The sequence below is a fragment of the Trachurus japonicus genome, chromosome 9 (assembly GCF_045865225.1).
Source record: "Trachurus japonicus isolate A0001 chromosome 9, Traja_1.0".
Taxonomy (NCBI): Eukaryota; Metazoa; Chordata; class Actinopteri; order Carangiformes; family Carangidae; genus Trachurus; species Trachurus japonicus.
This window is the reverse complement of record NC_140915.1, coordinates 5,952,519-5,979,011: the sequence shown is the minus strand read 5'-3', so window position 1 is coordinate 5,979,011 and position 26,493 is coordinate 5,952,519. Positions and strand designations below refer to the sequence as shown.

Sequence of the window (26,493 nt, the reverse complement as noted above, 5' to 3'; positions counted from 1 at the left end):
CACTGAGATTAATGACCCAGAGTTAAACATTTATAACTGTGTTTGTAAATTACAGACTAATTAGTATCAATGTAGGAAGAATGCTTTATAGATTATGAATTAATAGTCTGTAATCATTATGAAGCACTGTATAAATAAAGTTGGTCAGACATGAGGTCACACCTTTCAGCTCTTACCACGCAGCCAGCCTGACGTCATGTGACAGGAAGTCAGCAGGAGGAGATCATAGAGAGGGTTACCGAGGAGGAGAGCTGGAGGAAGAGGAGGAGGAGGAGAGGAAGGAGAAGAAGAAGAGCAGGTAATGGAGAGAAACACTGGAGAGAAGAACGAGTGTGAAGGTTCAGAGCATCGTCACCGAGGAGAAAAAAAAGCATGAAGATGCAAAGAAAATGGAGAAAAGACAGGAAGTTTGTGGAGGAAGTGAAGTTTCAATGAGCAGAGGAGAAACCAGACAGAGCCAGCAGGGGGCAGTGTGTGTGTGTGTGTGTGTGTGTGTGTGTGTGTGTGTGTGTACCTGAGGCCTCGGCGCTCTGCGACAGCTCCGGCAGCTTGTTCCTGAGCGCCGCCGGGTTCTGGTACTGAGGGTCCAACAGGAAGACTCTCTCATAGTGAGGGTCAGTGTGGGCGGAGCCTGAGGGCGACATCACAACAACCAACGTCTGAGTTAATCAAGTAGGCTATTGTATTGTTTTTATTCCTTGTGGCGTACTGTTGATTGTTTATTTTATTTATTTATTTATTTATTTATTTATTTATTAGGGACTACGGACGTAAATTAGCGGCTCGGCTATAATCCGGCATATTTACTGCAGTATTTTATACCAATGTTCATTAATATGCACTGTCCCTACTCAAATAAAATATTATTATTATTATTATTATTAAAGCCCCAGTAAGTAGGAGTTCCCCCCATCTAGCGGTGCGGTTGCATATCTGAACGTATTGTTGATGTAAGTAAGTACTTTATTTATATAGCACCCTTCTGAGTACGGATACACAGAGTGCTTCACAGCGTACATAAAAACCATAATACAGTAAATAACAATACGCACTAAAATATAGAAAGTACTGTGCATGTTACACAGGAACAGTACAGATGTTGCATTCAGGTGAACTCGGGCAGACGTCAGACAGACAACAGACGCTGCATGTAACAGGATAAACAAGCGTCTATGTAAACAAGTGGTCCGCCAGCACGAGGCAAAACAATACAGGCGTGACAACATGTTGTCATGGTGATGTGGTATTGTTTTACCGTCTTTCTCTGGTGGAGTAAAATGACATCCGGTTGGTTTGCCGACGGCCGTCTGCCTGACTGCACCTGAATGCAACACCGGTGCCTCCGTCCTTCCTCACACTACACAGTGGTGACAGTTTTAACAGGCCGAGCCCACAGCTCCGCTCAGTTTCCGTGGTTACCTACGGTCATGCTGACACTCAACGTAAAAAATGGCGATGCAACATGGCAGCCAAGGTTCGGTGCGTCGCCCACTTATGTATTTGTAACAACTTGTAACAACTTATTCTAAGGTACGAGAAAGCTTTCATTTGTATGCAGCTGTGATTCCACTTCAGTGAAATACGGATTTATAAAAGACAGATTTGATTTTTGCTGCTAAAAAGCCAAATAAGTTACATACTGGGGCTTTAAAACATGTAGTGAACTTTGAAATCACTGATGAATCAGCCCTGAATTCAACTGGAGAACGTCCGTCACTTGTACCTGTGGAGGCGTGGCCTGAGCGGGGGGGCACAGGGGGGGTCTGCAGGATGATGGTGTCGCTGCAGGACGACAGTCGGACCGTCATCTCCTCGTCCAGGATGCGACGTGGAGCCTGGAGGAAGAAAGGTGAAAGAAATGTTTGATTGTAGGTAAAAAACAAAACCAGAAAGTGTTTTTACATTTTGTGCAGCTTTATTTCTTTAATTGTGTGATGTAAAAAAATAGGTTTAAAGGGACAACGAGGAGTTTCTCCATCGGCAGAACGAAAAATTCTGCGACAATAAAAAAGTCTCATATTAATGTGGATGAATCTGTGCTACCCACATAATGGGCCCATTTTCTATAAATCTATGGTTTTGTCTCTATGGTTATTTTGTTATTATTAGTGGTGGCGGAAATACTGGGCGAGCCGACCAGCGTTTCTTTACTTTCGGTTTCGTGGCGAGTCATGAGAATAACGCAGCTGAATCGCCGTTTATGGTGGGAACTACGACGGTATGTGATCGTCTTCCAACCTCTGACTTTAATTCTTGATGAATGAAAACATTAGTCTGTCTTGCGCCGGTCAAAGAATTTCACGGTGCGGAGGCTCATAAATGTAGTGAGAAAACACTTTGCTTTTCCAAAACTCCTCATTGTCCCTTTAATTATATTTTGGTCAGTCAGTTGTTCTCCTCACCTTCTCCAGCACCTTGCAGACGTACTGACACCAGAGGATGAGGAAGATGATGATGACCAGCAGCAGGATGATGGTCACCAGGCAGCCAATCAGGATGGGCGTGTTCCCGTCGTCTGGTTGGTCACTGGCTGAAGGACTGACCGCCTCTGTGGAGGAGAGAGAGAGAGAGAGAGAGAGAGAATCTCAGTGTAGTTTTCCATCTCCTCTCTCAGCTTCTTTATGGAGCCCTAGTTACAACAGGTCAGTGTTAGCCAATCAGAAGAGAGGAGGAGGCTCTGAGCCTCTCTTCTAATTGGCTGACTGTTCTTATTGACCGATCCAATAAAAAAAAGAGCAGGTTTCAGAATAAAACACTCAGAGAAGCCAAATCCTGCAAGATGTTGGATAGATGGTCCAGGCGGTGGTGGGCGGGGCTAATGCTGCGTTCAAAACAACTCGGAACTTGGATTGTTGTTGAAAAAGTTGTCACCTCATGTCGGAGCTCCGATTTGGGAAAGTCTGAGAAAAACTCTACCCTGACTTCGCCGATAATCAGTTGTCTGATGTCACACAACAATCGTCAACGGTAAAACATTATTTAAAACGCATTTTCAATGCCGAAATACATTAAAACGTTATGAAATATACAATATTTACGTACAGTTACAGATAAACCTACTGTTTATCGTTGAGGAACACGGTGAATTCATGTTGTTATTTTTGTTCAATTTTAAATGAACTGTTTCATTATTTTAAAATGCTCATTTTCTTGTTTTGTTTTGTGATGTTTTAATGTTTTAGCTATGTGAAGCACTTTGAATGCAACGTTTGTTCTGATCCAACATGTTGTTGGTTCTTCTGGTCGCGGTGCGTCTCCAACGCTTTGAAATCTGAGTTTTCAACTCAGAGATTCAGAGTTCAGAGTCGTCTCGAACGCAGCATTAGTGTGACTGCTGCTTTGTTGTGACATCACAACATTCCTCCAAACTAAACTTAAACCACATTTCCCATCAGCCCCCTGGCCTCTCCTCCTCTCTGCTGCTGAAAGACGTTCCACTGTTACAAGGTCAAAGGTCAAGGGTCATACCTATCTTTGGCGTGGGCGTCACGGTGCTCTCTCTCTCCTCATTGGCTGGAGGAGACGTCACCAGCAGCGTCGTCTGGGTCGGGAGTATGGTGTCCTCTGAGGGACAAACGACAAGGAGTTTTAGTTTTCTGCTTTGATTAAAAGACTAATGATGTGTGTGCGTGTGTGTCAGGATTATTATAGTTCATTCAAACTACAACTAGCAGTGAAAAAATAGTTTAGTAACCTGAAATAAAAATAAAATTGACATCATTGCTGTGAAATATACTCTGGATTTGCTACATACTTTATCTATAATCTGTATGCACTGTACTGGACTGTTATACTTTTTGAAAATGTTCAATAAAAATAATTTTCCAAAAAATAAAATAAAATAAAATTGACAATTTTTTACAAAAACGAGAATTAAATTGGGGAGATTTATAGGATGCAACTAAAAAGGGTAAAATCCCAGAAAGTTCATCTCCAGAGGTCTGACAGAGGCTTTCTCCTAAAACCTGAAAAACAAAAACTAAGACTAAATAAAAATAATAAAAACTAAAATAAAACTGAACTAAACTGAAATAAAGGCAGCGAACTACCCGACTGGAAGGAGACCTCGCTGAACATCATCCAGACGTCGGCGAAGTAGAAGCGGCAGCGGAGGGATTTGGCGGCGCGGCGGTTGAGCGGCACGGTGACGTAGCGAGCGCTGGGGTTCCTGTCGTCCAGAACCGTCTTGAACGCCACAGGCTCCGCCTCCCAGCCGGCGATGAGGCGGGGCTTAAACCAACAGGACACGGAGGAGAAGATCTTCACGCCGCGGGTGAACATGTTGTTACTGTGAACCTGGAGGAAGAAGTTTAGACTGTCAATAAACACATGATACCGTCAGTTTAATGGAAAAACAGTGAAGGATCCTCGATGTGAAGATGCATTATTTGTTATATGACAAGATTTTGTCCAATTAGCTGAACTCTGTGTTATAGATTCATGTGTTACTTTACTTAAAGCTCCTTATACTGACACTAAATTCACTTTTTTTTTATTAAACCTTTATTTAACCAGGTAAAGCTTATTGAGATATAGAATCTCTTTTTCAAAAGCAACCTCATGGCCAAGAGGCAGCAAAATTACAAAGTACTAGCAGTAATACAAATAAATAACAATAGTTTAATTTAAGTCAATTATGCACTTGTAGCCGATGTTAATCTGGCCCCCTGCGCTGTGTTTCGGTACGGACTTCCCCAGGTGGGATTCAAACCGCGGTCTCCCTCACGGCGGGCGACGATGCAAACCGTTGTGCCAAGAGGTCAATGACCGCTTGGCAGTCAGGTTTGCACGTCCTTTTATGGGTGAGTGAGTGCACCCGGACTCTCCGTTACACTCTGAGAGGAGTGAACTGTACCAATCTTTTTATTATATTATCTATCAGTATTTTAATAGAGATTAAAAAAAAGATATATTTTTATAGGTAACCCTTTAATTTACAGGCCGCTAATTACGTGATAATGTCAAGAAATAGCATAGTAATAACGGTCAATTTCATAGTAATGTCATGTTTTTCATAAAGGCTAAAGATTACACATGCTTTTCATAACCCTTTTTGGGGAATTTTTTTTTCTACTCAATCGTTTCTTACTATATTTCTTGACATAACTATGAAATTGGCAGCTATTTCTAGACATTATGATGAAATTAATTGTTATTTTTAGGTTATTTCTTGACATTATCATTTAATTAGCGGCCTGTAAAATGAAAAAGATCTACTGTACAGATGATTTATTAGACAAAATAATCTGTCCTATCATCATCACACACCTTCATGGAGGTGAAGTTCCTCTGGCGGTCGAACACAAACTCCATCTCCACGTATCCCTGAGTTCCCAGCGAGTCGTTCCTCCAGCCCAGGTAGTCGTAGCCCGGCCACACGTGGTACTGACGCGTCAGCAGGAAGTCGTCCAGGCCGATCACGCCGTCCGTCAGCTGACCCATCCCGCCAAACAGCCTCCTATTGGACCACACAGCTGTCAATCAATCACCAGGACCACCCAGTTGTTCAAAAGGTGTAATCTGGATAAAAATGATCCAGATTTTGAAATCCCTTCTTTTTTTTCTATCCAGGATCACGTAATCCATCTTACTTTTATCCCAGTTGTTCAACGCAAAGTTGGATTGGATCAGTCTGATCCAAATCCAAATGTTCAAGATTACCAAATCTGGATAATGATGCTCGAGATGGGACTGTGCATCACAATGAAGGAGGAAACAACAAAGAGCACAGAAAACAATACATACACTCCGTTTTCAATGTCTTTTAAACAGGCAGACTATACAAATATACAGTACATCAGTGAAATTCAAATTTCAAAGTTCAAACTTCAAATTTTAAAATTCAGTTTGGGGAAAAGTAGGTGGGGAAAAGTTTTTCAGTTGTAGAATATTCAAAAGTTAATATTATTTACTAATCATTAAATTTTGTGGTTTAAAATTAGGTGCAAAATATAAATCAATAAATGTATATAATACTACTAATATTATAATATAATACTATAATACTGAATATTGTTTATTTGACCGGTTTGAATTTAATTTAAATCACATTTTGTTCCTGAATCCACCATACTGCTGGGATCAGAATAATCCCGTTATCCCGATCCTACTGAAAAGTTTTGAACAACACAAACTGGGGGTTTGATCCAGATCAAAACCAAGACTGGATCACGTGATCTAATCCGATCTCAGAATCCGGTTTTGGTTTTGAACAACCAAAATTTTCAAGATTTGATCCAATCCATTATCCAAAATCTGATCGGATTACTTTTGAACAGGAAATACAGTTACAGTTACAGTGTGTAGTGTGTGTGTGTGTGTGTGTGTGTGTGTGTGTGTGTGTGTGTGTGTGTGTGTGTGTGTGTGTGTGTGTGTGAGACTCGCCTCCTCTCGTGCACGCCGTCGTACGTGGAGTCGTTGAGGCTGGCGATGGGGTAGCCGGGCGGCATCATCAGCTGACCCTCGGGGGCGCTGTAGGCGATCAGCCCGTCTGAGGGGGGAGGGGGAGGGGCATGTCAACGTCTGATTGGTTGGTTGATTGACAGGCGTGTGCAGAGGTAGGTAGAGTAGCCAAAAATTTTACTCAAGTAAGAGTACAGTTACTTTGGAATAATGTTACTCAAGTAAAAGTAAAAAGTAGCCATTCAAACATTTATAAGAGTAAGAGTAAGAAAGTACTTGGTGAAAAAGCTACTCAAGTACTGCTGAGTACCTACAGTAACCTCTGATTTGTCCGTTTAATGATCAGTGCATGAATGTAAGCCTAATCAAATACACAAAAATATAAAATAGCAATGCAATATAATAGCAATGAAATAATTCAAATATTACCAAAGAAAAACATTTAAAGGGACAACAAGGAGTTTCTATTTGGTTATAAAAAAGTCTCATATTAATGTGGATGAATCTACGTTACCACTTGTTAATGGGCCCATTTTAGATAAATATATTGTTTTGTCTCTATCGTTATTTTGTTATTATTATTTATGTTTGTAACCCTGCCGAATCGCCGTTTATGGTGGGAACTACGACGGTATGTGATCGTCTTCCAACCTCTGACTTTAATTCTTGATGAATGAAAACATGAGTCTGTCTTGCGCCGGTCAAAGAATTTCACGGTGCGGAGGCTCATAAATGTAGTGAGAAAATGCTTTGCTTTTCCAAAACTCCTCGTTGTCCCTTTAACAGCTAAGACAATATGAAATGTTGTGTGTGTGTGTGTGTGTGTCGTACCGTCCCAGGGGCAGCCGTACAGCTCCACCCTCATGCAGACGGTGGTGGACAGCATGGTGACCGGGAACAGACGGACGAAGCGAGTGATGACCGGAGGATGGAGGTCGTTGATGACGGAGGCGTAGGCGTTTGTATTTCCCTCCATCACCTGGTGACAGACGACAAACATCATCTATCCATCCATCCATCCATCTATCAATCAATCAATACTACCTACTGCTGTAACATGTTATGTCAAAATGTCATAAGTAAAAGAAAATGTAAAAAGCAAAAGAAAAGAAAAGATTACGATAAAGATTTTATTCTGTGGGTAATGGGGGCGGGACTAGATAAGCTTTTGCTTCTCCCGCTTTCCCTTTCGGCCATGTGTATTGTATTACATGAACTATCTATCAGCTTCTTTCTATCTAGCTGTTTCTTTCTTTCTTCTTTTTTGCCTCAGGAGGCGGGGCTTGCTGGCTTGTCTTTCTTTCTTTACTCTTTCTTTCTTCCTCTATTTCCCGACTCTTTCTTTCTTTCTCTATTTCCTTTCTCTTTCTTCTTTCTTTCTCTATTTCCTGACTCCCTCTTTCTTTCTTTCTTTCTTTCTTTCTTTCTTTCTTTCTTTCTTTCTTTCTTTCTTTCTTTCTTTCTTTCTTTCTTTCTTTCTTTCTTTCCTTCCTTACTCTTTATTCTTTTGTTCTATATTTCCTTACTCTTTTTTCTTTCTTTCTATATTTCCTTACTCTTTCTTTATTTTACTTTTTTCTCTCTCTCTTGCTGCTCAGGTTGAGTGGGGCTTGGTGACAGCTTTGTTGTGACATCATAAAGTCACAGAACTCCTGTCGCTTGATTTTAAGTTCAGCTCAGTTTTTACTTTTTTTTCTCTTTCAAATTCAATCAGTTTTCTTGGCCACATTCACTTTTATGATTTAATTTTTTAATAGACTAAAATATGATTTTATCTGTCAGGAGCTGTCAGAACACACAGTTGGGAATCGAACCAGCGACTCTTGGCTCGGTTTGCATGATCTGTAAACTATGTTTAATAAAACTAAAACTAAACCAATCAGAGCAACAAACACCAAAAGTGCCTGATCCATATTTGCAAAGCTCCGCCTCTGCTCATCATCTGTCTCCTGATTGGTCGGGAATATTTTCCTCCTTCATGAATGAATTCTGATCTTTCTTTCATTGTTTTCCCTCTTTGAATCTGGGCTGGTTTTTCCTGAGAGGAAAACAAACAGTCCGGTCAGATAAAAACACGACCCACGCCCTTTAAACTGTGTCCTAAATGTCGTTGCCGTAGCAGCAGGGGGCAGAAACAGGAAGTTGGCGTCTAAATGTAATTTCCTGTGATACGAGAGTTAACGAGCATCATTTTCTTTTCCTTTCCTCTCTCTCATTCTTTTCCTTCTATCGCTCCGGCTCCCGTTTCCTCTGCAGCTTTTCTCCCATTCTTCTCAGTCTTCCTGCCTCAGATTTAAACCCCGCCCCCCTCGCCCGTCACTCACCGTGTTGCCCTGACGATTCCTCCAGGGCTTCCACAGCAGTCCGTCCCGGCTGTAGTTGAGACGATACGCTCGCGCAAACTCGTTCCCCGAGCTCCGGGCGTATCGGCCCTGAGTCCCCACCACGGTCAGGAAGGTGAGCCGGCCCAGGTCCACCTGAGGAAACGGACCAATCAGAGAGCGCGTCAGGAAGTCATGTGACACATCAGAGACAAGGTTTTGTTTCAAAATCTGATCGTTACTTCATATCAAACTTCTTTAATTCAGTAAATAACGGAAAAAAATGTGCTATTTGTCAGATCTGAATGTGACGTCCTGATTAAATAAAAATGAATGAGTCAGTCGTTAGTGAATGAATGAAACTCTGTGTGAGACGTGTGAAGTGTGAAGTCGCTGACGACAGAGTTTAAATATAACTTTATTAGTCTAAAGTTTCATCACAGCCTGTGACCTCCCTGCTCTGAGCTCTGAGCTCCTCTTACACTGACGGTGCACGATCATGTTCCCCCTGCACACACACACACACACACACACACATACTGACCTGCAGGTACTGACTGTCAGAAGGCTCAGGACACCAGGCACCATCGCCCTCCTCACGGTTCAGCCTGCACAACACAATATAATATAATATAATATAATACAATATATTATAATATAACATAGCATAATATAACATTATGTACGATTATATAATATAAATTATATATATATAATAGGGCTAAATAGGCCCCAAATAGTCGACCAAGAATTAGTCGCCCCAAAATTTCATTGGTCGATTGGTTTCAGAAAAAAAAGGATAATTTGGAGCCGTGTCTTGTCAAAATTAAGTCAAAATCTATATGATTTGTGTATGAAAAGCCAGAGGGCTTTTAATTTGAAGGGCCAGATACAAGAAGTTGTGACACTCACTCACTGTGATCTTTTTTTTTTTTTTTTTTTAACAGGGCAGGTCCCTATTCATCAAGTTCATAAGCTGTGTTATGTGTGAAACTACAGGCCCTGCCCACATAGACGGGCAGAGCGGACTCCGCGGACTCGATCCAGACCCGAAACACCATAAGTCTCGTTAATTAACGTGAAACACTATTATCCGCAACAATTATTTATTTATTTTTTATTTTAATGTTTATTTAACATTAAGGGACGATACATACAACATTGGCACAAAAATGGGAAAATGTGATATATATAATATTATATATAAGACGTTTAGCTTCAGCCAATTTGCAGTCTTTGTCCCCGGTCAGGCTTTAGAATAGAATAAAATATACTGAATACAATAAATACAGTGATACAAATACAGTGGATAATACAGTGAATAGGTACCATGAATAAATAAACACAGCTGCTAATTAGTTAGATTAGTCGACTAATGGCCCTATTGGTCGACCAAGAAAATCTTTGGTCGGGGAAGCTCTAATAATAAAATATATTATAACATTAGTTAACATAACATAACATAACATAACATAACATAACATAATATAATATTTACCTGGCGTACTGGGGTCCCGTGGTCTCGTACCATTGGCTAGAGGCTGTGATGTCATTGTCCGCGATTCGTCCATCCTCCATGCCCAAGGCATAGCGACAATGTCCTGTAAAACACACACACACACACACACACACACACACACACACACACAGACAAAGGGCAAATTCGTAAGTCTGGTTGACTTTAGAGTCCACATCAAAGGTGTGTGTGTGTGTGTGTGTACCTACCGGGGTCGATCTGTCCGAACGCTGCTCTGGCTTGAAGGATCAGCAGCAGGAAGAGGTGCATCATGGTCCGCCGATCACACCAGCACACACGCTACATCTCTGAGAGAGAGAGAGAGAGAGAGATGATGATGATGTCACTTCCTGTCACTATGACCAACCTCAGTCCGACGACCAGGTGTCATGGCCGACCGACGGTCACATGGTCCGGTCAGAACCAGAACACGGCAGTGGGAAGGACTCGCTGTAACCATGGTAACGGGAAATTCAGCAGAAGCCACCACTGGGACGAGTGTGTGTGTGTGTGTGATTTCACAATGTTAACACAAACACTCGGCCCACTCACTGCGGTTGTGTAACACACTCTGACCGACGCTCTGACGGACACAGACGCCGCAGCTGTGACATCACTTCCTGCAGAGATGGACAGAGTACTCCACCCCAGTACTTCAGTAAGAGTACAAATACTACTGGTCAAAATGTACTCCGTTACAAGTAAAAGTAGCTCAGTCGACATGTTACTCCAGTAAGAGTGAAAAAGGACTTGCTTTTAAAGGTACTTAAGTATCCAAAAGTACAAGTAAGAGTAAATTTCTCATTTTTCTCATCAATGAATTACTATAATTGTTTCTAAATTAATTTAAGGAGCTTTTAACTCTTGTTTCTGAGAATGAACTCTTTGAAACCTGCACTGATGTGCAGCTTTTAGGGGTTAGGGTTTCCTTCTTTGACAATAGTATTTTAGAAAAAAAGAAAAAAAGAGCAGACCTGAAAGTAACGAGTACTTTTCAGCCTTCCTAGAAATTAACTCGTAGTAAGAGTAGTAGTAGGAGTAAAAGTAAAAAGATTTGTCTTGGAAATGTATTCAAGTAAGAGTAATACGTACCAAAGAAATCTAATACTCAAGTAAAGTACAAATCCTCTGGATATGTACTTAACTCATTGAGTGCCAACCACGTAATTTCTCGTTTTTCGTTCCCATGCGTTGAGCGCCAAAAACGAGATTTCTCGTTTTTTGCTTCTTTTTTTTTTATTATGAAAATAGACACTTTAACACACCTTATGTGTAAATTTGGGGACTTTAGCAGGGATTTTGGTGAAAACCAGCCATGTTTAGCTTGACTTTTCTCAGGAACAGAGGCACGTAGAAACAAACGGTTTGTGGCCATTTGAAGCAGAAAGTTTCACCTTTCAATTGAGCCACAGTATGTGTTGGTGGCAATAATATAGAATACGCTGTGGCTCTACAAAAATCGTCAAAAATGGTCTAAATTGCCGGTACACTTGACTAAAACTTTGGAAAGGAGCGCGGCACTCAATGAGTTAAGTACAGTACTCAAGTAAATTTACTCTGTTACCGTTCACCACTGACTTCCTGTTCGCTGACACGTCAGACACCTGATCACGACCCAGTGATCAATGATCAATGATCAATGATCATTATTGGTCCTGAGTGTTGAAGCTGCAGAGAGGAAACGTTCACAGACGCCGCGGCTTCGTCTGAGCTGCTGCTCACAACCAATCAGAAGTCAGAAGAGGCCGCTGTGACATCACAGTGATGAGGTACACTGCGTCCTGATTGTGTCCTCTTTCTTTCTTTCTTTCTTTCCTTCCTGACTCTTTCTTTCTTTCTCTCTCTATTTCCTGACTTTTTCTTTCTTTCTTTCTTTCTTTTTTTCTTTCTTTCTTTCTCTCTCTATTTCCTTACTCTTTTTTCTTTCTTTCTATATTTCCTTACTCTTTCTTTTACTTTTTTTTCTCTCTCTCTTGCTGCTCAGGTGAGTGGGGCTTGGTGACAGCTTTGTTGTGACATCATAAAGTCACAGAACTCTTGTTTCTTTCTTTCTTTCGTCCCTAGTGTCTTTTTCTCAGACGATGATCGTCTCTGCTCAGGAAGTGATGTCATTCACTGGAGCCGAGCTCGACTTCTTCTTCTCTGGCAACGACTCGAGGAGAGAGAGAGAGAGAGAGAGAGGTAGAGCTGTGTGTAATGTGTTGGCTGCAGCTCAGATTCCTGCTCTGTTGCTCATCTCTACAGCAAAATCACATGAGAGAGAGAAACACATGGAGGGAGAGAGAGAAAACAGAGAGGAGGAGGAAAAGGAGGAGAAAGAAGAGGAAGAAGAAAGAGATGAAGGAGGAAGAAGGAGAAGAGGAACAACAACAACAACAAAGGCATCATCATCAATATCAATGACGTTGACCGTTTGCTCGTTGATGACACCGACCGACCGATCAATCAGCTGATCATCTCCTCAGATCAATCATCTGTTTCCCTCTGAGGTCATCTATCTATCTATCTATCTATCTATCTATCTATCTATCTATCTATCTATCTATCTATCTATCTATCTATCTATCTATCTATCTATCTATCTATCTATCTATCTATCTATCTATCTATCACTCTAGTGGTCAGTGGAGGAACTGCAGCGTCTCGACACCGAAAAACACAACAAACAGAAGAACGGACAGATCTTCTCTTCCTCTTTTCCTTTTTTTTTCAGCTCCTTCTTTATCTCCACCTCCCTTCCTCTCTCATCCCTCCCTCCCTCCCTCTCAATCCTCCCTTTCCGCTCCCTCCTCCTCCTCCTCCTCTTCGTCTTCCTCCTCCTCCTTCTCCCTCAGAACAAACCAGAGCCAAAAGCCTCAACATTCCTGACATTCAACGCAACCCAGAGCTCTCTCTCTCTCTCTCTCTCTCTCTGTCTGTGTCTATGTCTCTCGCTCACACAAACACAGGAATCCACATGCCTTTCTCCAACTCCCCCCTCCTTCTCTCCCTCTCTCCCTCTCCCCCTCCCTCCCTCTCCAGAGTTCACTGAGAACAAAACAGACACAGTAGAAACAATAGAGACGAACACAAGCTAAAACTTTAATGTGTTCGACATCGTCGGCCAATCAGAGACCAGCGAGGTCACGGCGCTCCAGGTGCAGCGGTCTGAACCAAAGGTCAAGGGTCAAAGCTGCTCTCTGATTGGTCGCCCATCCATGTTTAAAGGTATAATGTGTAGGAATTCCCCCATCTAGCGGTGCGGTTGCATATCGGAACATATTCTTGATGTTGCATTCAGGTGAAATGGGGCAGACGTCAGACAGACAACAGACGCTGCATGTAACAGGATAAACAAGTGGTCCGCCAGCACGAGGCAAAACAATACAGGCCATGTGACAATATGTTGTCATGGTGATGTGGTATTGTTTTGCCGTCTTTCTCCGGTGGAGTAAAATGACATCCGGTTGGTTTGCCGACGGCCGTCTGCCTGACTGCACCTGAATGCAACACCAGTGCCTCCGTCCTTCCTCACACTACACAGTGGTGACAGTTTTAACAGGCCGAGCCCACAGCTCCGCTCAGTTTCTATGGTTACCTACGGTCACGCTGACACTCAACGTAAAAAATGGCGATGCAACATGGCCGCCTCGGTTCGGTGCGTCGCCCACTTATGTATTTGTAACGACTTGTAACAACTCATTCTAAGGAACCAGAAAGCTTTCATTTGTATGCGGCTGTGATTCCACTTCAGTGAAATACGGATTTATGAAAGGCAGATTTGATTTTTGCTAATAAAAAGCCAAATAAGTTACATACTGGGGCTTTAAAGGGATACTTCACCCAAAATCGATAAATCACCAATTCATCATCTGCTCCCCGTCATGCCAAGGAAGGGTTTGGAGAACTTTCAGAGTCATCAAAACGCTTTAGGAGTTCCATGGGGGGTCCGGCTGGTGACGGGTTTTCACACAATGGCGGCGGATGGAGATTGTCGTTGTAAACCATTGGATGTATGATGTAAACACAGAAGAACATCTCGCAGCAAATCTCACGCAACTTTTTCATGTGGCGGCTTCTAGGGCTGTCACTTTCTAGAAAACGTAGGTTCGAACGAATATTCAATTATCAAATAAAAAGTGACACTTGGGTCAGTACAGACGAGTATGGAGGTATCTGGATGTTTCATAGTGTGTGTTTTGGACCATTCAAAAGTGAACTCTATCCGCCGCCATTATATGAAAACCTCCTAAAGCGTTTTGATGACTCTGAAAGTTCTCCAAACCCTTCCTTGGCATGACGGGGAGTAGATGATTGGTGAATTATCGATTTTGGGTGAAGTATCCCTTTAAATGATGTCACATCCTCCCCGTCTCCATGACAACGTGCTTCTTGCTCCATCGCCTGATACAAAAAACAGTCGCCATACTTCAGCAGCTGATGCAGGTGGAGGTTTGAGGTTAAAAGGTTTTAAGGTGGACGTTCATAGTTAAAAGTTTTTAAGTGGGATGCTTTATACATTAGGTGGACATTAACAGTTTTAAGGTGGAGGTTTGCAGTTCAAAGGTTTTAAGGTGGACATTCATAGTTAAAGTTTTTAATGGGGATCATTTAAAGGTGGACATTTACAGTTTTAAGGTGGAGGTTCACAGTTTTTAAGGTGGACTTGCACTGTATTTCACAGCGGACAGAAATGGTGATGCCTGCACTGCATTTTAAGGTGGATGCACAAAGTTGAAAGATGTACACAACATACACAGTTCTTAAGGTGGACAAACCCAGTTTTTCATGGAGTGAGGAGACTGGGTGAAGTTGAAGGAATTGAGAGGGGGCGGGCGGACGCACACACACACACACACACACACACACACACACACACACACACACACACACGCACGCACACACACACACACACGAGGCCTGTGTTTTGCGAAGCTGCTGTTTTCAGCCTGTGGAGCTGCAGCAGCGTCTGTCTGATTATGTAACACAATAAACAATGTGACACACACTCATACTCTCACACACACACACACACACACACTCTCTCACACACACACACACACACACACACACACACACACACGTACAGCTGTGTGTGACGAGACTCAGCTGCTCCACAGGAAACGTTGTTCACATTGTTGAACATCGGTGCGGCTGCGTTCGACAGCGTGAACGTTCTCTGGACGTTTGTAGGTCACAGCAGCAGAAACACGTTACATAAGAGACCAGGCTCAAACACACTGACCTCACCGCCACTCTTAAGGTGGACGCGCACCGTCTTTTAAGGTGGAAGCTCACCAATGACAGTGTTACAGTGGATGCGAAGTCCACAGGCAAAGTTTTTAAGGTGGACAATTAAAGTTGTAGAGTGGGATGTTCACATTTCACAGCGTTGAGGTGCTACAGTATGAAGTACTGAGAAGTATAAAGCAGTAATATGTAGTACAGTATGAAATACTGAGAAGTATAAAGCAGTAATATGTAGTATAGTATGTAGTATTGAGAAGTATAAAGCAGTAATATGTAGTACAGCATGTAGTACTGAGAAGTATAAAGCAGTAATATGTAGTACAGTATGAAGTAGAGTATATATATAATTGGAAGCCAACAAAATGCACACCATAAAGTTTTTAAGGTGGATGTTCATAGTTCTTTGGGCTGACTCTCTAAGTTTTAAGGTGGACGTTCACTGTTTTTTTAAGGTGGACGCTCACCATTGACAGTGTTAAACTCGATGCTGTCGCGGACACTAACAGTTTTTAAGGTGGACGATTAAAGGGACAACGAGGAGTTTCTATTTGGTTATAAAAAAGTCTCACGTTAATGTGGATGAATCTCCGTTACCACTTGTTAATGGTCCATTTTAGATAAATATATGGTTTTGTCTCTATGGTTATTTTGTTATTATTAGTGTTGGTGGAAATGCAATAACGCCGCCGAATCTCCGTTTATGGTCGGAACTACGACGGTAGCTATGTGATCGTCTTCCAACCTCTGACTTTAATTCTTGATGAATGAAAACATGAGTCTGTCTTGCGCCGGTCAAAGAATTTCACGGTGAGCGGAGGCTCATAAATGTAGCGTGAAAACACTTTGCTTTTCCAAAACTCCTCGTTGTCCCTTTAAAGTTGTAATATGGATGTTTACTGTTTTTAAGGTGGATGGTCACAATTCACAGTGTCAAGCTTCATACTGATGTTGACATTTAGGGTTCACAGTGTTAAGGTGGACGTTTGCAGTTGTTATGTTGGATGCTACCGGTTTTAATTAAGGTGGAGTTTCCAAGATGTTCTTAGTTTGATTTAAGGTGGACTGTCCCAGTTGTCGGTGTGAGTCTGAACCCCGGTGCTCTGCTCTGAAGTGGAGCTGCCGGCATCTGAAGAATGTGGAGGAGCGCTTGATTTAACATGTCCAGCTTTGAAGTGACGGCCGAGGCGACGGGAATCGAACCCACCTGAAGCTTTGGAGCTGCATTCTTACCACACACACACACACACACACACACACACACACACACACACCGTGCCCCAGTGCATGCTGGGATGTTCAGATTCAGACTCCACCTCCCATGATGCACTGCAGATCTACTTTGATCACAACAAGCGTGGACACGACGTTCACTAATAAAATATGTGTTTGAAATGAGAAAGAATCCGAGCGGAGCCTCAGGTAACGTTAGGCTCCGCCCACTCCGCCACGCCGCCGCAGCAGGTTTGAGGGTTTCCACCGGTTCTGATCACCAGGGAGAAAATCTGATTGGATTTTGGAAAATGGATCAGATCAAATCTTGAAAATGTGTCGTTTCAAAACTGAAAACTGAGATCTTCTGAGATCAGATCAGATCATGTGATCACTTTTTTTTATTTGTGACAAAAAAGTACTTAAAAACAGGATGATTGATTTATATAAGTTAGAGTAATGAGTGGTGACACGTGCTATGCTGCTGAGCTATTTTTGTTTTGTTTTGTTCTGTATGATTGTTCCTCTTTTCTATTAAAGGGACAATGAGGAGTTTTGTAAAAGCGAAGTGTTTTCACACTACATTTATGAGCCTCCGCACCGTGAAATTCTTTGACCGGCGCAAGACAGACTCATGTTTTCATTCATCAAGAATTAAAGTCAGAGGTTGGAAGACGATCACATACCGTCGTAGTTCCCACCATAAACGGAGATTCGGCGGCGTTATTCTCATGACTCGCCACAAAACCGAAAGTAAAGAAACGCTGGTCGACTCGACCAGCATTTCCACCACCACTAATAATAACAAAATAACCATAGAGACAAAACGATATATTTATCGAAAATGGGCCCATTAACAAGTGGTAACGTAGATTCATCCACATTAACGTGAGACTTTTTATAACCAAATAGAAACTCCTCGTTGTCCCTTTAAAGAAAGAAAAAAAATTCAGCCGTTTCTCTTTTTTGTGACTGCTTATTTCTTTTATTAATAAATAACAGATTGTACATTTTACATTTTTAAATTTACTTGACTTATAAGAGGGGAGGCGTAATAAACTATGGTTCAGTCTTTTCGGTTCAAATGTCTATTATCAGTTTTCTTTCTCTGTTTACTTATTGTCTTTTCTGGTTTGTTACTCCTCTTTTAATGACACGTATTGACTGAAATAAACGAAACGAAACAAAATGAAATGAAACATGATCCAGTCTTTGTTTTAATCTGGATCAAACCCTCAGTTTGTGTTGTTCTTTATTAACAATGTAGCATAATATACATTGATATTTTGCACCTGATTATTAAACCATTATAGTGAGAAAGTAAATAAAGTTAACTTTTGATTATTCCATAAATAAAAAACTTTTTTCCCCCCCAACTCCTGGATAATGAGAGGAATTGAATTGAATTGAATTCTGACACCACACACACACACACACACACACACACACACACACACACACACACACACACACACTGCTGCTTCACTTCAACTGTTTGTTTGTGTGTGTGAAGTGTTGTTTACGCCCAGAGGCATCATGGGAGCTTCATAACCCTCAGAGAGTTTTAACTTCACTGGACGGAGGTTCAGGTTCAGGCCGTTTAGAGACACAGACACACACACTTACACACACACCTACACACACACACACTGATCAGTGAGCAGGATCCAGGTGGAGACACGAGGACGATGTCTGATTGGACGATGAGAGAGAGAGAGAGAGAGAGAGAGAGAGAGAGAGAGACCTGAGGTGAAACTTCTCCTTCTTCTCCTGTGAACTGGTGCAGAAACATAAACCTGGTTCTGGACCTGGATCTGGTTCTGGTTTTTCCTTCAGTCACAAGACCAGACAAATATGATCCAAGACTCGTTCTGATGTCCTGAACACCAGGTCCACACACACACACACACACACACACACACACACACACTGGAGCTGCTCTCACAGTCTGAGCCAAACACTGAAGCTGCTGCTGTTGTGAAATCACTGACACACACAGAGCAACACACACACACACACACCCACACACACACACACACACACACACACACCGACACACACCTGCAGGCAGCTGCTTCCCTCCGGCAGCAGATTCTTATAATCAATAATAATCAGTTATAGGCTATCTAATCTATATATCTATCTATATCTTTGCCCATCACACACATACAGTATAATCAACACTTTGCTGCTATGAGCACTCTGCACTTTGTCTACCTCATACATGGTTCTGTATTGTCTAATGTGTTGTCTATTGTCTAATTGTGTCTTTCTATGTCTCCCCTTTGTATAGTAGCTGTGGTCTGTGTAATTCTGTGTATTTGATCATTTTTATGTAATGTGTAGGAACTACAGATGGAAATTAGCTGGGAGTTTAATCTGGTGCAACCATCTTTTCTTTTTTTTTCTGCAAATGATTAATGTAATTGCACACTGTCCCTTATTAAACTAATAGACTGAACTAAACTATAAACAATGAACTATGTCCTCATGATTTCCCATAATGCACGGCGGCGACATCTTCAACCGTCTGTCAAACAAACCCACAGACCTGAACAATCAATAGGCTACTGATCAATACTGACTGATCAATATGGGTCAAAACTTATTATCGTTAGTAGTAGTAGTAGTATGTTGCTATGGCGACACCATCTTCATCATCATAGAGGACAAAAGCGAACATTTCACCATAGTAACAGCGTAGAGCACCTGGTCCTTCCTGTCAACAACCTCCGACCAATAGGAACCCAGTAAAAGGTCGAACCAGGGGGGTCGGGGTCGTGTGACGTTCAAGGACCAGAGGAGAAAACAGCTCCACCTGTCTGACCTCCGACCTCAGGAACCAGATCCCCCCCCCCAGACCCGGACCTGACTTATTAATACTTTTATTGATCGATGACTGTTTGTTTTTTATTATTATTGTCCAACACTGACAATAAGAACTTTTTAAAACTTGAACGGTGTTTGTTTGAGGTCAGTGAAGGCAACACGACTTCACCACTGACACACAGACACTGTAGAACTGATCCAGGTACAGATTATCGATTAACATCAGAGCTATAGGAGAAGTGTTGTCATGGTAACAGCACTGACTCAAAGCTACAAGTAGAATCACTGGATTTCTCTGTATTGGTTTCTGATCAGTTAGATTGATTTGATCACTTGTTGCTCCATAATAAATATTATTTATCTTTATGATTGTTATTACTGTTGTTGTTATTATCCTGCAGGTGAATCTACTCACTATCAACACGTCAACATTGTCTGTTTCCTCCAGGTTTATTTCCTTTCTCTGTTTCCACTGTTGAACCTTTAACAACATGATCATCATGTATCAGTCTCAGAGTGGAGCAGCTTCCTGAGTTACACCGACCAGAACCAGAACCACATGCAGCAGGACTCTATAACTACTCTATTAGACTCTATAAGACTCTATTGGACTCTTTAGGACTCAATAATACTCTGCAGGACTCTATTGGACTCAATAAGATTATGTTGGATTCAATAAGACACTTTAGGACTCTGTTAGACTCTATTATGCTCTGCATGACTCTATAGGACTCTATTAGTCTCTTTAGGACTCAATAAGACTCTTTAGGACTCAATAAGACTATGCTGGATTCAATAAGACACTTTAGGACTCTGTTGGACTCTAAACTCTGCAGGACTCTGTAAGACTACGTTGGATTCAATAAGACACTTTAGGACTCTGTTGGACTCTGTAAGACTCTGCATGACTCTATTGGACTCTTTAGGACTAAATAAGACTATATTGGATTCAATAAGACACTTAAGGACTCTATTAGACTCTGCAGGACTCTGTAAGACTCTATTTGACTCTTTAGGACTAAATAAGACTATATTGGATTCAGTAAGTCACTTTAGGACTCTGTTGGACTCTATTAGACTCTTTAGTTCTCTGTAAGACTCAATTGGACTCTTTAAGTCTCTATTAGACTCTGCAGGACTCTGTTGGACTCTATTGCACTCTGCAGGACTCTGTCCTCTGGTCTAGGCCTCAGTAGCGGCTCTGCTCCGCTGTCAACCCCCCAAACCTCCCTCTCCCCCCGGCTTCACCTTCCTCCTCCACCCGCTACACACACACTCTCTCTCACACACACACCACAACTCACACACACCGTTACCTGTCCGCAGGTTTTCCTCCGGATCCACAACAGCAGCTTCGGCTCGGTTCGGCTCGGCTCGGCTCGGCTCGGCTCGCTCCGGCCCCGGCAGGTCGGGGTTGTTGTCGGGGACAGACGGAGGGACAGACGGACGGGCGGAGCAGCTTTACAGGATCATGGTGGAGGAATGTAACACTCCCACAGGGTCCTGGTCCTGGTCCGGGTCTGGGTCCTGGTCTCTCCGCTCCGACTTCCTTCACTTTTCAACACTTTTTTCTTTTCTTTTCCGACTTCAGGGACCGAGCCGAGCTGAGTGAGTGCGCGAGGAACAAAAAAAAAAAAAAACGGCTGTGTATTTACATCACATCCCGTCTGAGAGGAGGAGGAGGAGGAGGAGGAGGAAGAGGGGGAAGGAGGAAGAGGAGGAGGAGGAAGAGGGAGAGGGAATAGGGAGAGGAGGAGGAAGAGGAAAAGGGGGGAGAAGAGGGAGGGGTGCGGGTGTGTTCAAGTTCAGGACAAAAAATAAAAAATAAATGGAAAAAAATTGAATTAATCATTTGTTGTTGGACATGCGAGTACTTTTTTATTTTTGTTTTTAAAGATTATTTTTTATTTACATATATATTTATTTATTTAGATTTTTAGGTGCATTGCACAGTGTTTTGTTGACTAATTATTGTGGTTTTATTTATATTTTTCATTCCAATCAATCTTCAATCTTCTTTATTTTAATTATTCATTTATTTTGGTCTTTTTCAGTATTATTTATATTTTCTTTAATATTTTCCATATGTTTAGGATGTTTAAAGGGATAGTTCAACATTTTGGCAAATTTGCCCATTCCCATAATCCCTATAGTCATAGCAGTAGGTTCGTTACCTTTGATTGTTGGTGCAAGCTGTTTTTAGAACGGCGGAGCAGAGCCGTGAGCTACTCAGAGCTACGCTATGGAGGCTAATGGGATTTCTTGGTTTCCCTCATCAAACTCATCAAATACACAATCCAACAACTCCACAACACTCTAGTGGACAAGTTGTGAGCTGCACATTCACCACGCTATGAGATAATAACACAACGTTACCACACAGAGTTGTTTTAGCGGGAAATACAGAGACTGCTTGATGAAAAACTGTCCCTGAAGGCAACGCGCATCAGCGGTTTTGCATGAATTTCCCTCTAACACAACTCTGTCTGGTAACGTTGTTGTAACAACTTGTCCACCAGAGCGTTGTTGTTGGATTGTGTATTTGATGAGTTTGATGAGGGAAACCAAGAAATCCCATGAGCCTCCGTAGCGTAGCTCTGAGCAGCTCACGGCTCTGCTCCGCCGTTCTAAAAATAGCTTGCACCGACAATTAAAGTTAACAAACCTACTGCTATGACTATAGGGATTATGGCAATGGACCAATTTGCCAAAATGTTGAACTATCCCTTTTAATTGTTGTATTAACACACGAAAAAAAAATGTGTTTTTAAAATTTAATTAAATCAACATCAACAATCAGAAGATAAAAAAAATAAAACAACAACTTGTGTAGTAAAAAGTTTGTGTGTGAGTGTGTGTTGTGTCCAGTAGGGGGCGGCAGAGTTTCATCTACTCTCAGTGAAGTGATGAAGGTGAAGTTCTTCACTTTCTCTCTGTCCATCACTGACTCCTCCAGCAGGGGGCGCTGTCTCCTTCTCTCGCTCTCTCTTTCCACATCACTTCCTCCCTGCTGGTTCCCCCTCTCTCTCTGTGTGATGACGCAAGAGGCCTCCGCACTGTGTACACAACATTACAGAGATGGCAATTACAGAGGGGATCCACAACTTTCTACAACGTCACAAGTTGTGAAGTTGTTGGAAAATAACTGTTGAAAACACTCTGAATACACACTGAATATTCAGGAGTCACACACTGACTCACACACACACACGCACTGATTATTTTCTACATAAATAAACAGTCACGATGTCGTCTAAAACAAACAGTGACATAACTGTGACTGTTGTGAGGATTTTATTGTGAAAAGACTTTTTATTTCCTCCTGTTACTTTAGCCGAGCTTTTATTTTGACACTATTTCGACGCTGGAGGTGACGAGATGAGAAAAACCCAGCTTTGCTCACAGACTCTTCACAGCTCAGAGGTCAGAGGTCATCCTGCAGTGAGCCCTCTGACCTCTGACCTCTCACCATGACAACCAGAGGATAGGACTGTTGTTGTTGTTTTGGTTTTGATGAAGGCTCTGCATCTTCTTCCTCTTGCTGCCGTGGACACTGGTATCCATCCCAGCTGAGCTCCACGGTTTCTGTGGCGGCGTTTAAGAAAGAAAAAAAAGAGGAAGTGATGTCATCAGAGTTTTTAAAAATAAACTAAAAAACTACAAAGTTACACCAGAAGTCAGAAGAAATCAGTGGAAGATCTCCTGAGACTCTGAGATTGAAGAGTTTCCTCAAAGTCTCATTGAAGTTCCCTTAAAATAAAAACACCTTAAGTTTTCTCCTTAAGATTTAAACTGAAGTATTTAAGACTTCTTTTTATTTGTTTGACACTTGAAGGATCTAACAATAACAAAAACAACCTCCATGGAAACAGCAGATCCAAACTAGAGAATGCATTTTCCTGAAGGAAATACGCTTGAATGCTGAAAGCTGGAAGCTGCAATGAGCTGAATAAATTGTTGAAACTGCTGAAGCAATCTTGAAAAGATGAAACAATATCTTAAGAGTAAAACTAAAACATGTCAGAAGGAGGCTGTATGAAATGGTTGGAAATTAGTTGAATCGTTGAAGATTTGTACAAAGTAATTGAAAAGCTGAGATTGAAGAGTTTGAAGAGTTTGGAACTCTGAGATTGAAGTTTCCTCAAAGTCTCATTGAAGTTCCCTTAAAATAAAAACACCTTAAGTTTTCTCCTTAAGATTTAAACTGAAGTATTTAAGACTTCTTTTTGTTTGTTTGACACTTGAAGGATCTAACAATAATAAAAAACAATCTTCATGGAAACAGCAGATCCAAACTAGAGAATGCATTTTCTGAAGGAAATGCGCTTGAATGAGCTGAATAAATTGTTGAAACAATGCTGAATTAAGTGAAGAAACCGCTGAAGCAATCTTGAAAAGAAACTATATCTGAAGAGTAAAACTAAAACATGCAAGAAGGAGGCTGTATGAAATGGTTGGAAATTACTTGAATCGTTGAAGATTTGTACGAAATATATTTAAAACTGACCACTTGGAAACATTGTTAAATGCTTTCAGCATTCAGCCAAATAACTGCTGTCAAATCTCATTGTTGTTAATAGGAATGCCTTAAAATTTTGTCTAGAGACAATTTTTTACTTTTCCTTGTTCACATAAGTATTTTCAGTTTCTTCAGGTTTTAAATTTTTCACGTGAAAATACAACAGAGGTCAGAGGTCACGGATGGTGGATGTTGTAACTCTGTGAAACCGCCTTAAATAGCCTAATAATTAATAATAACTCCCTGAGTCAAGGTGACATCTCAGTTTGGAGTGATGATGTCACACACAACAGTGTTTGTGACGTCAAAGTGTTTAAATAAAGATCATTCAAAAACACAAAGAGCCAGTTACATAAACTCAGTCTGAGGGGAAAAAAACAAGAAAACTGAACGTTGGTTTGTTTCTGCTTTAAACATCAAAGTCTAGTGATCGTCCTCCGTCTGACTCACTTCTGTAAACTTTACTAAATCTGTGCGAGCAGCTGGAAACTCCTCAGTATCACGGGTCTGTTACATCATCATCATCATCATCATCATCACCGTCCGTGAAAATGTAACTCGTTTGTTTTATGGTTGTGCATATAGCAGTACATTTTGGAAAGAACTTGAGAGCTATAGGCTATATTATGTAAAACAAAACAAAAAAATTAACATTGAGAGGAAGAACATTATTACTTATTTCGAATTCAAAGAAAAGAAACTATGTACTATAGTCAACCTTTATATTTTATTAGGGAAATTTCACATCCATGAATGTAAATTTCAGAATTCATCACCATCATTTAAACTGTTTTTGATTGAAGTTGATTATTATTTTAAGTCTCTTAAAGCCCCAGTATTTAACTTATTTGGCTTTTTATTAGCAAAAATCAAATCTGTCTTTCAAAAATCCGTATTTCACTGAAGTGGAATCACACCTGCAGACAAATGAAAGCTTTCTCGTACCTCAGAATGAGTTGTTACAAGTCGTTACAAATACATAGGTGGGCGACGCACACATAGACATAGACGCTTGTTTATCCTGTTACATGCAGCGTCTGTTGTTTGTCTGACGTCTGCCCGATTTCACGTGAATGCAACATCAAGAATACGTTCCGATATGCAATATATAGTATGTATATATATCATATTTTCAACCAATAATCTGTCACAACAATTATAATTACAATTCTCATGGGATTACGACGTCTGTCATCAAGAAATTCCTTTTTTATTTGTCGTTAATTTGATTGTTTCCCTCTTTTGTTAAACTCTTATTATGCTGTCATATATGTGTAACTCTACTGTTACAATTGTATAGAAATTATAACTGGAATGACTGAATTATTTGTTGTTATTACAACTTTCAATAAAAAAAAAAAAAAAAGGGGGATCATCTGTGAAAAAAAAGCAGAGTTCAAACACACAAAGTAAATATGACAACAAGGTCAGAGACACGTCAGCCAATCAGGAGCCTGCGTGGGCATCTACATATGTCATCACTTCTAGACGCCTCAGATGTCGGTAACACATCCTGGGGCTCAGCGTTGTCACGTTGGATGCTCCACTGTCACCGTCTTGGCTGTTTATGGCTCCGCCCCCCTTCCTCGAAGCTAATCCAAATATGGTCAAAGAGCAGGAAGGGGGAGGAGCTTGTGTGGAGCCGGTTCTGCAAACAAATGAATAAAATGATTCTACAATTTCACATAACACAACATGTGACGTTATTATCTGATGTTTGCTTTATTACCTGCACGCCTGTCACTCAAATAAGCCCCGCCCCCTCAGTCGTCCACACCTTTAACCGGTTGATAAAGTTGTTAGAAAAAAGGAGGGGAAAAAACCCTTAATGCGCTCCTAGTGATGAATGGATAGTGATATTCACCGATCACAGCACAGGCTAATGGTGAAAATAATTTTATGTTTAATTTAATGTTCACATGCCGATAGTTATTAGATCTGCTTATGTTTAATCGTCATGCTGGTCATTTTGCATGTAACGATTTGAGAGGGAAATTAAAGTTAAGTTTAAGGCCCTGTCCCATTTCTCCCCCTTAAAACTTCCACTTGGTTTTGAGTGCCCTCAACTGTGAATTCCCCTTGTTGAGGGAAAGTGGCTGAAAATCATTCCATATGGAAATAGGGCACCACTAGTGTAGTGAACGTAGCGAACGTGATAACATACGTCACATGTTTACAATTATACCGGTGGAGCGTGCTACTATTTTCATTCAGGAAAAATGCCGGCGGTTCCAGCTGTTGTGTTGCCTGTTGCGTTGGCTGTGTTTGTTTATCTCAGTCTAAACAATTTTTGTAATTAGTCATGGTTATCATAGATTAGCCAGGCTAATGGTTAGCTACCTGTTTAACTTTAACAACTCAGTGACTCAATAAACGCTCCATGAAAAAATATTTTCTCCAGCAGATATCTTAGTTACAGCATGACTGAGCTAACTGGAGTAGTTTCATGTCGTGTCCCACAACGGGAG

General features: G+C 41.3%; 1 protein-coding gene across 2 annotated transcripts in view; it reads right to left on the bottom strand.

Annotated features, from left to right (window-relative positions):
* Window positions 1-21,173, bottom strand: part of ddr2l (discoidin domain receptor family, member 2, like) — a 28,363-nt gene extending 7,190 nt beyond the window's left edge. Inside the window, exons 1-14 of one of the 2 annotated variants that reach the window (XM_085785787.1) lie at window positions 20,823-21,128; window positions 10,449-10,547; window positions 10,222-10,324; window positions 9,268-9,331; window positions 8,727-8,879; window positions 7,234-7,381; window positions 6,385-6,490; window positions 5,269-5,458; window positions 4,050-4,296; window positions 3,469-3,564; window positions 2,403-2,548; window positions 1,724-1,835; window positions 515-631; window positions 177-251 (exon numbers count right to left, since the gene is read on the bottom strand). In XM_085785787.1, coding sequence (XP_085641913.1) covers window positions 177-251; window positions 515-631; window positions 1,724-1,835; window positions 2,403-2,548; window positions 3,469-3,564; window positions 4,050-4,296; window positions 5,269-5,458; window positions 6,385-6,490; window positions 7,234-7,381; window positions 8,727-8,879; window positions 9,268-9,331; window positions 10,222-10,324; window positions 10,449-10,512 — 1,621 coding nt within the window. In that variant the 5' untranslated portion in view covers window positions 10,513-10,547; window positions 20,823-21,128. Of the gene's footprint in view, window positions 1-176; window positions 252-514; window positions 632-1,723; window positions 1,836-2,402; window positions 2,549-3,468; window positions 3,565-4,049; window positions 4,297-5,268; window positions 5,459-6,384; window positions 6,491-7,233; window positions 7,382-8,726; window positions 8,880-9,267; window positions 9,332-10,221; window positions 10,325-10,448; window positions 10,548-20,822 lie in introns of both variants that reach the window. The other variant, XM_085785788.1, reaches the window with a different exon arrangement.
* Between the last annotated feature and the right edge of the window lie 5,320 nt (window positions 21,174-26,493).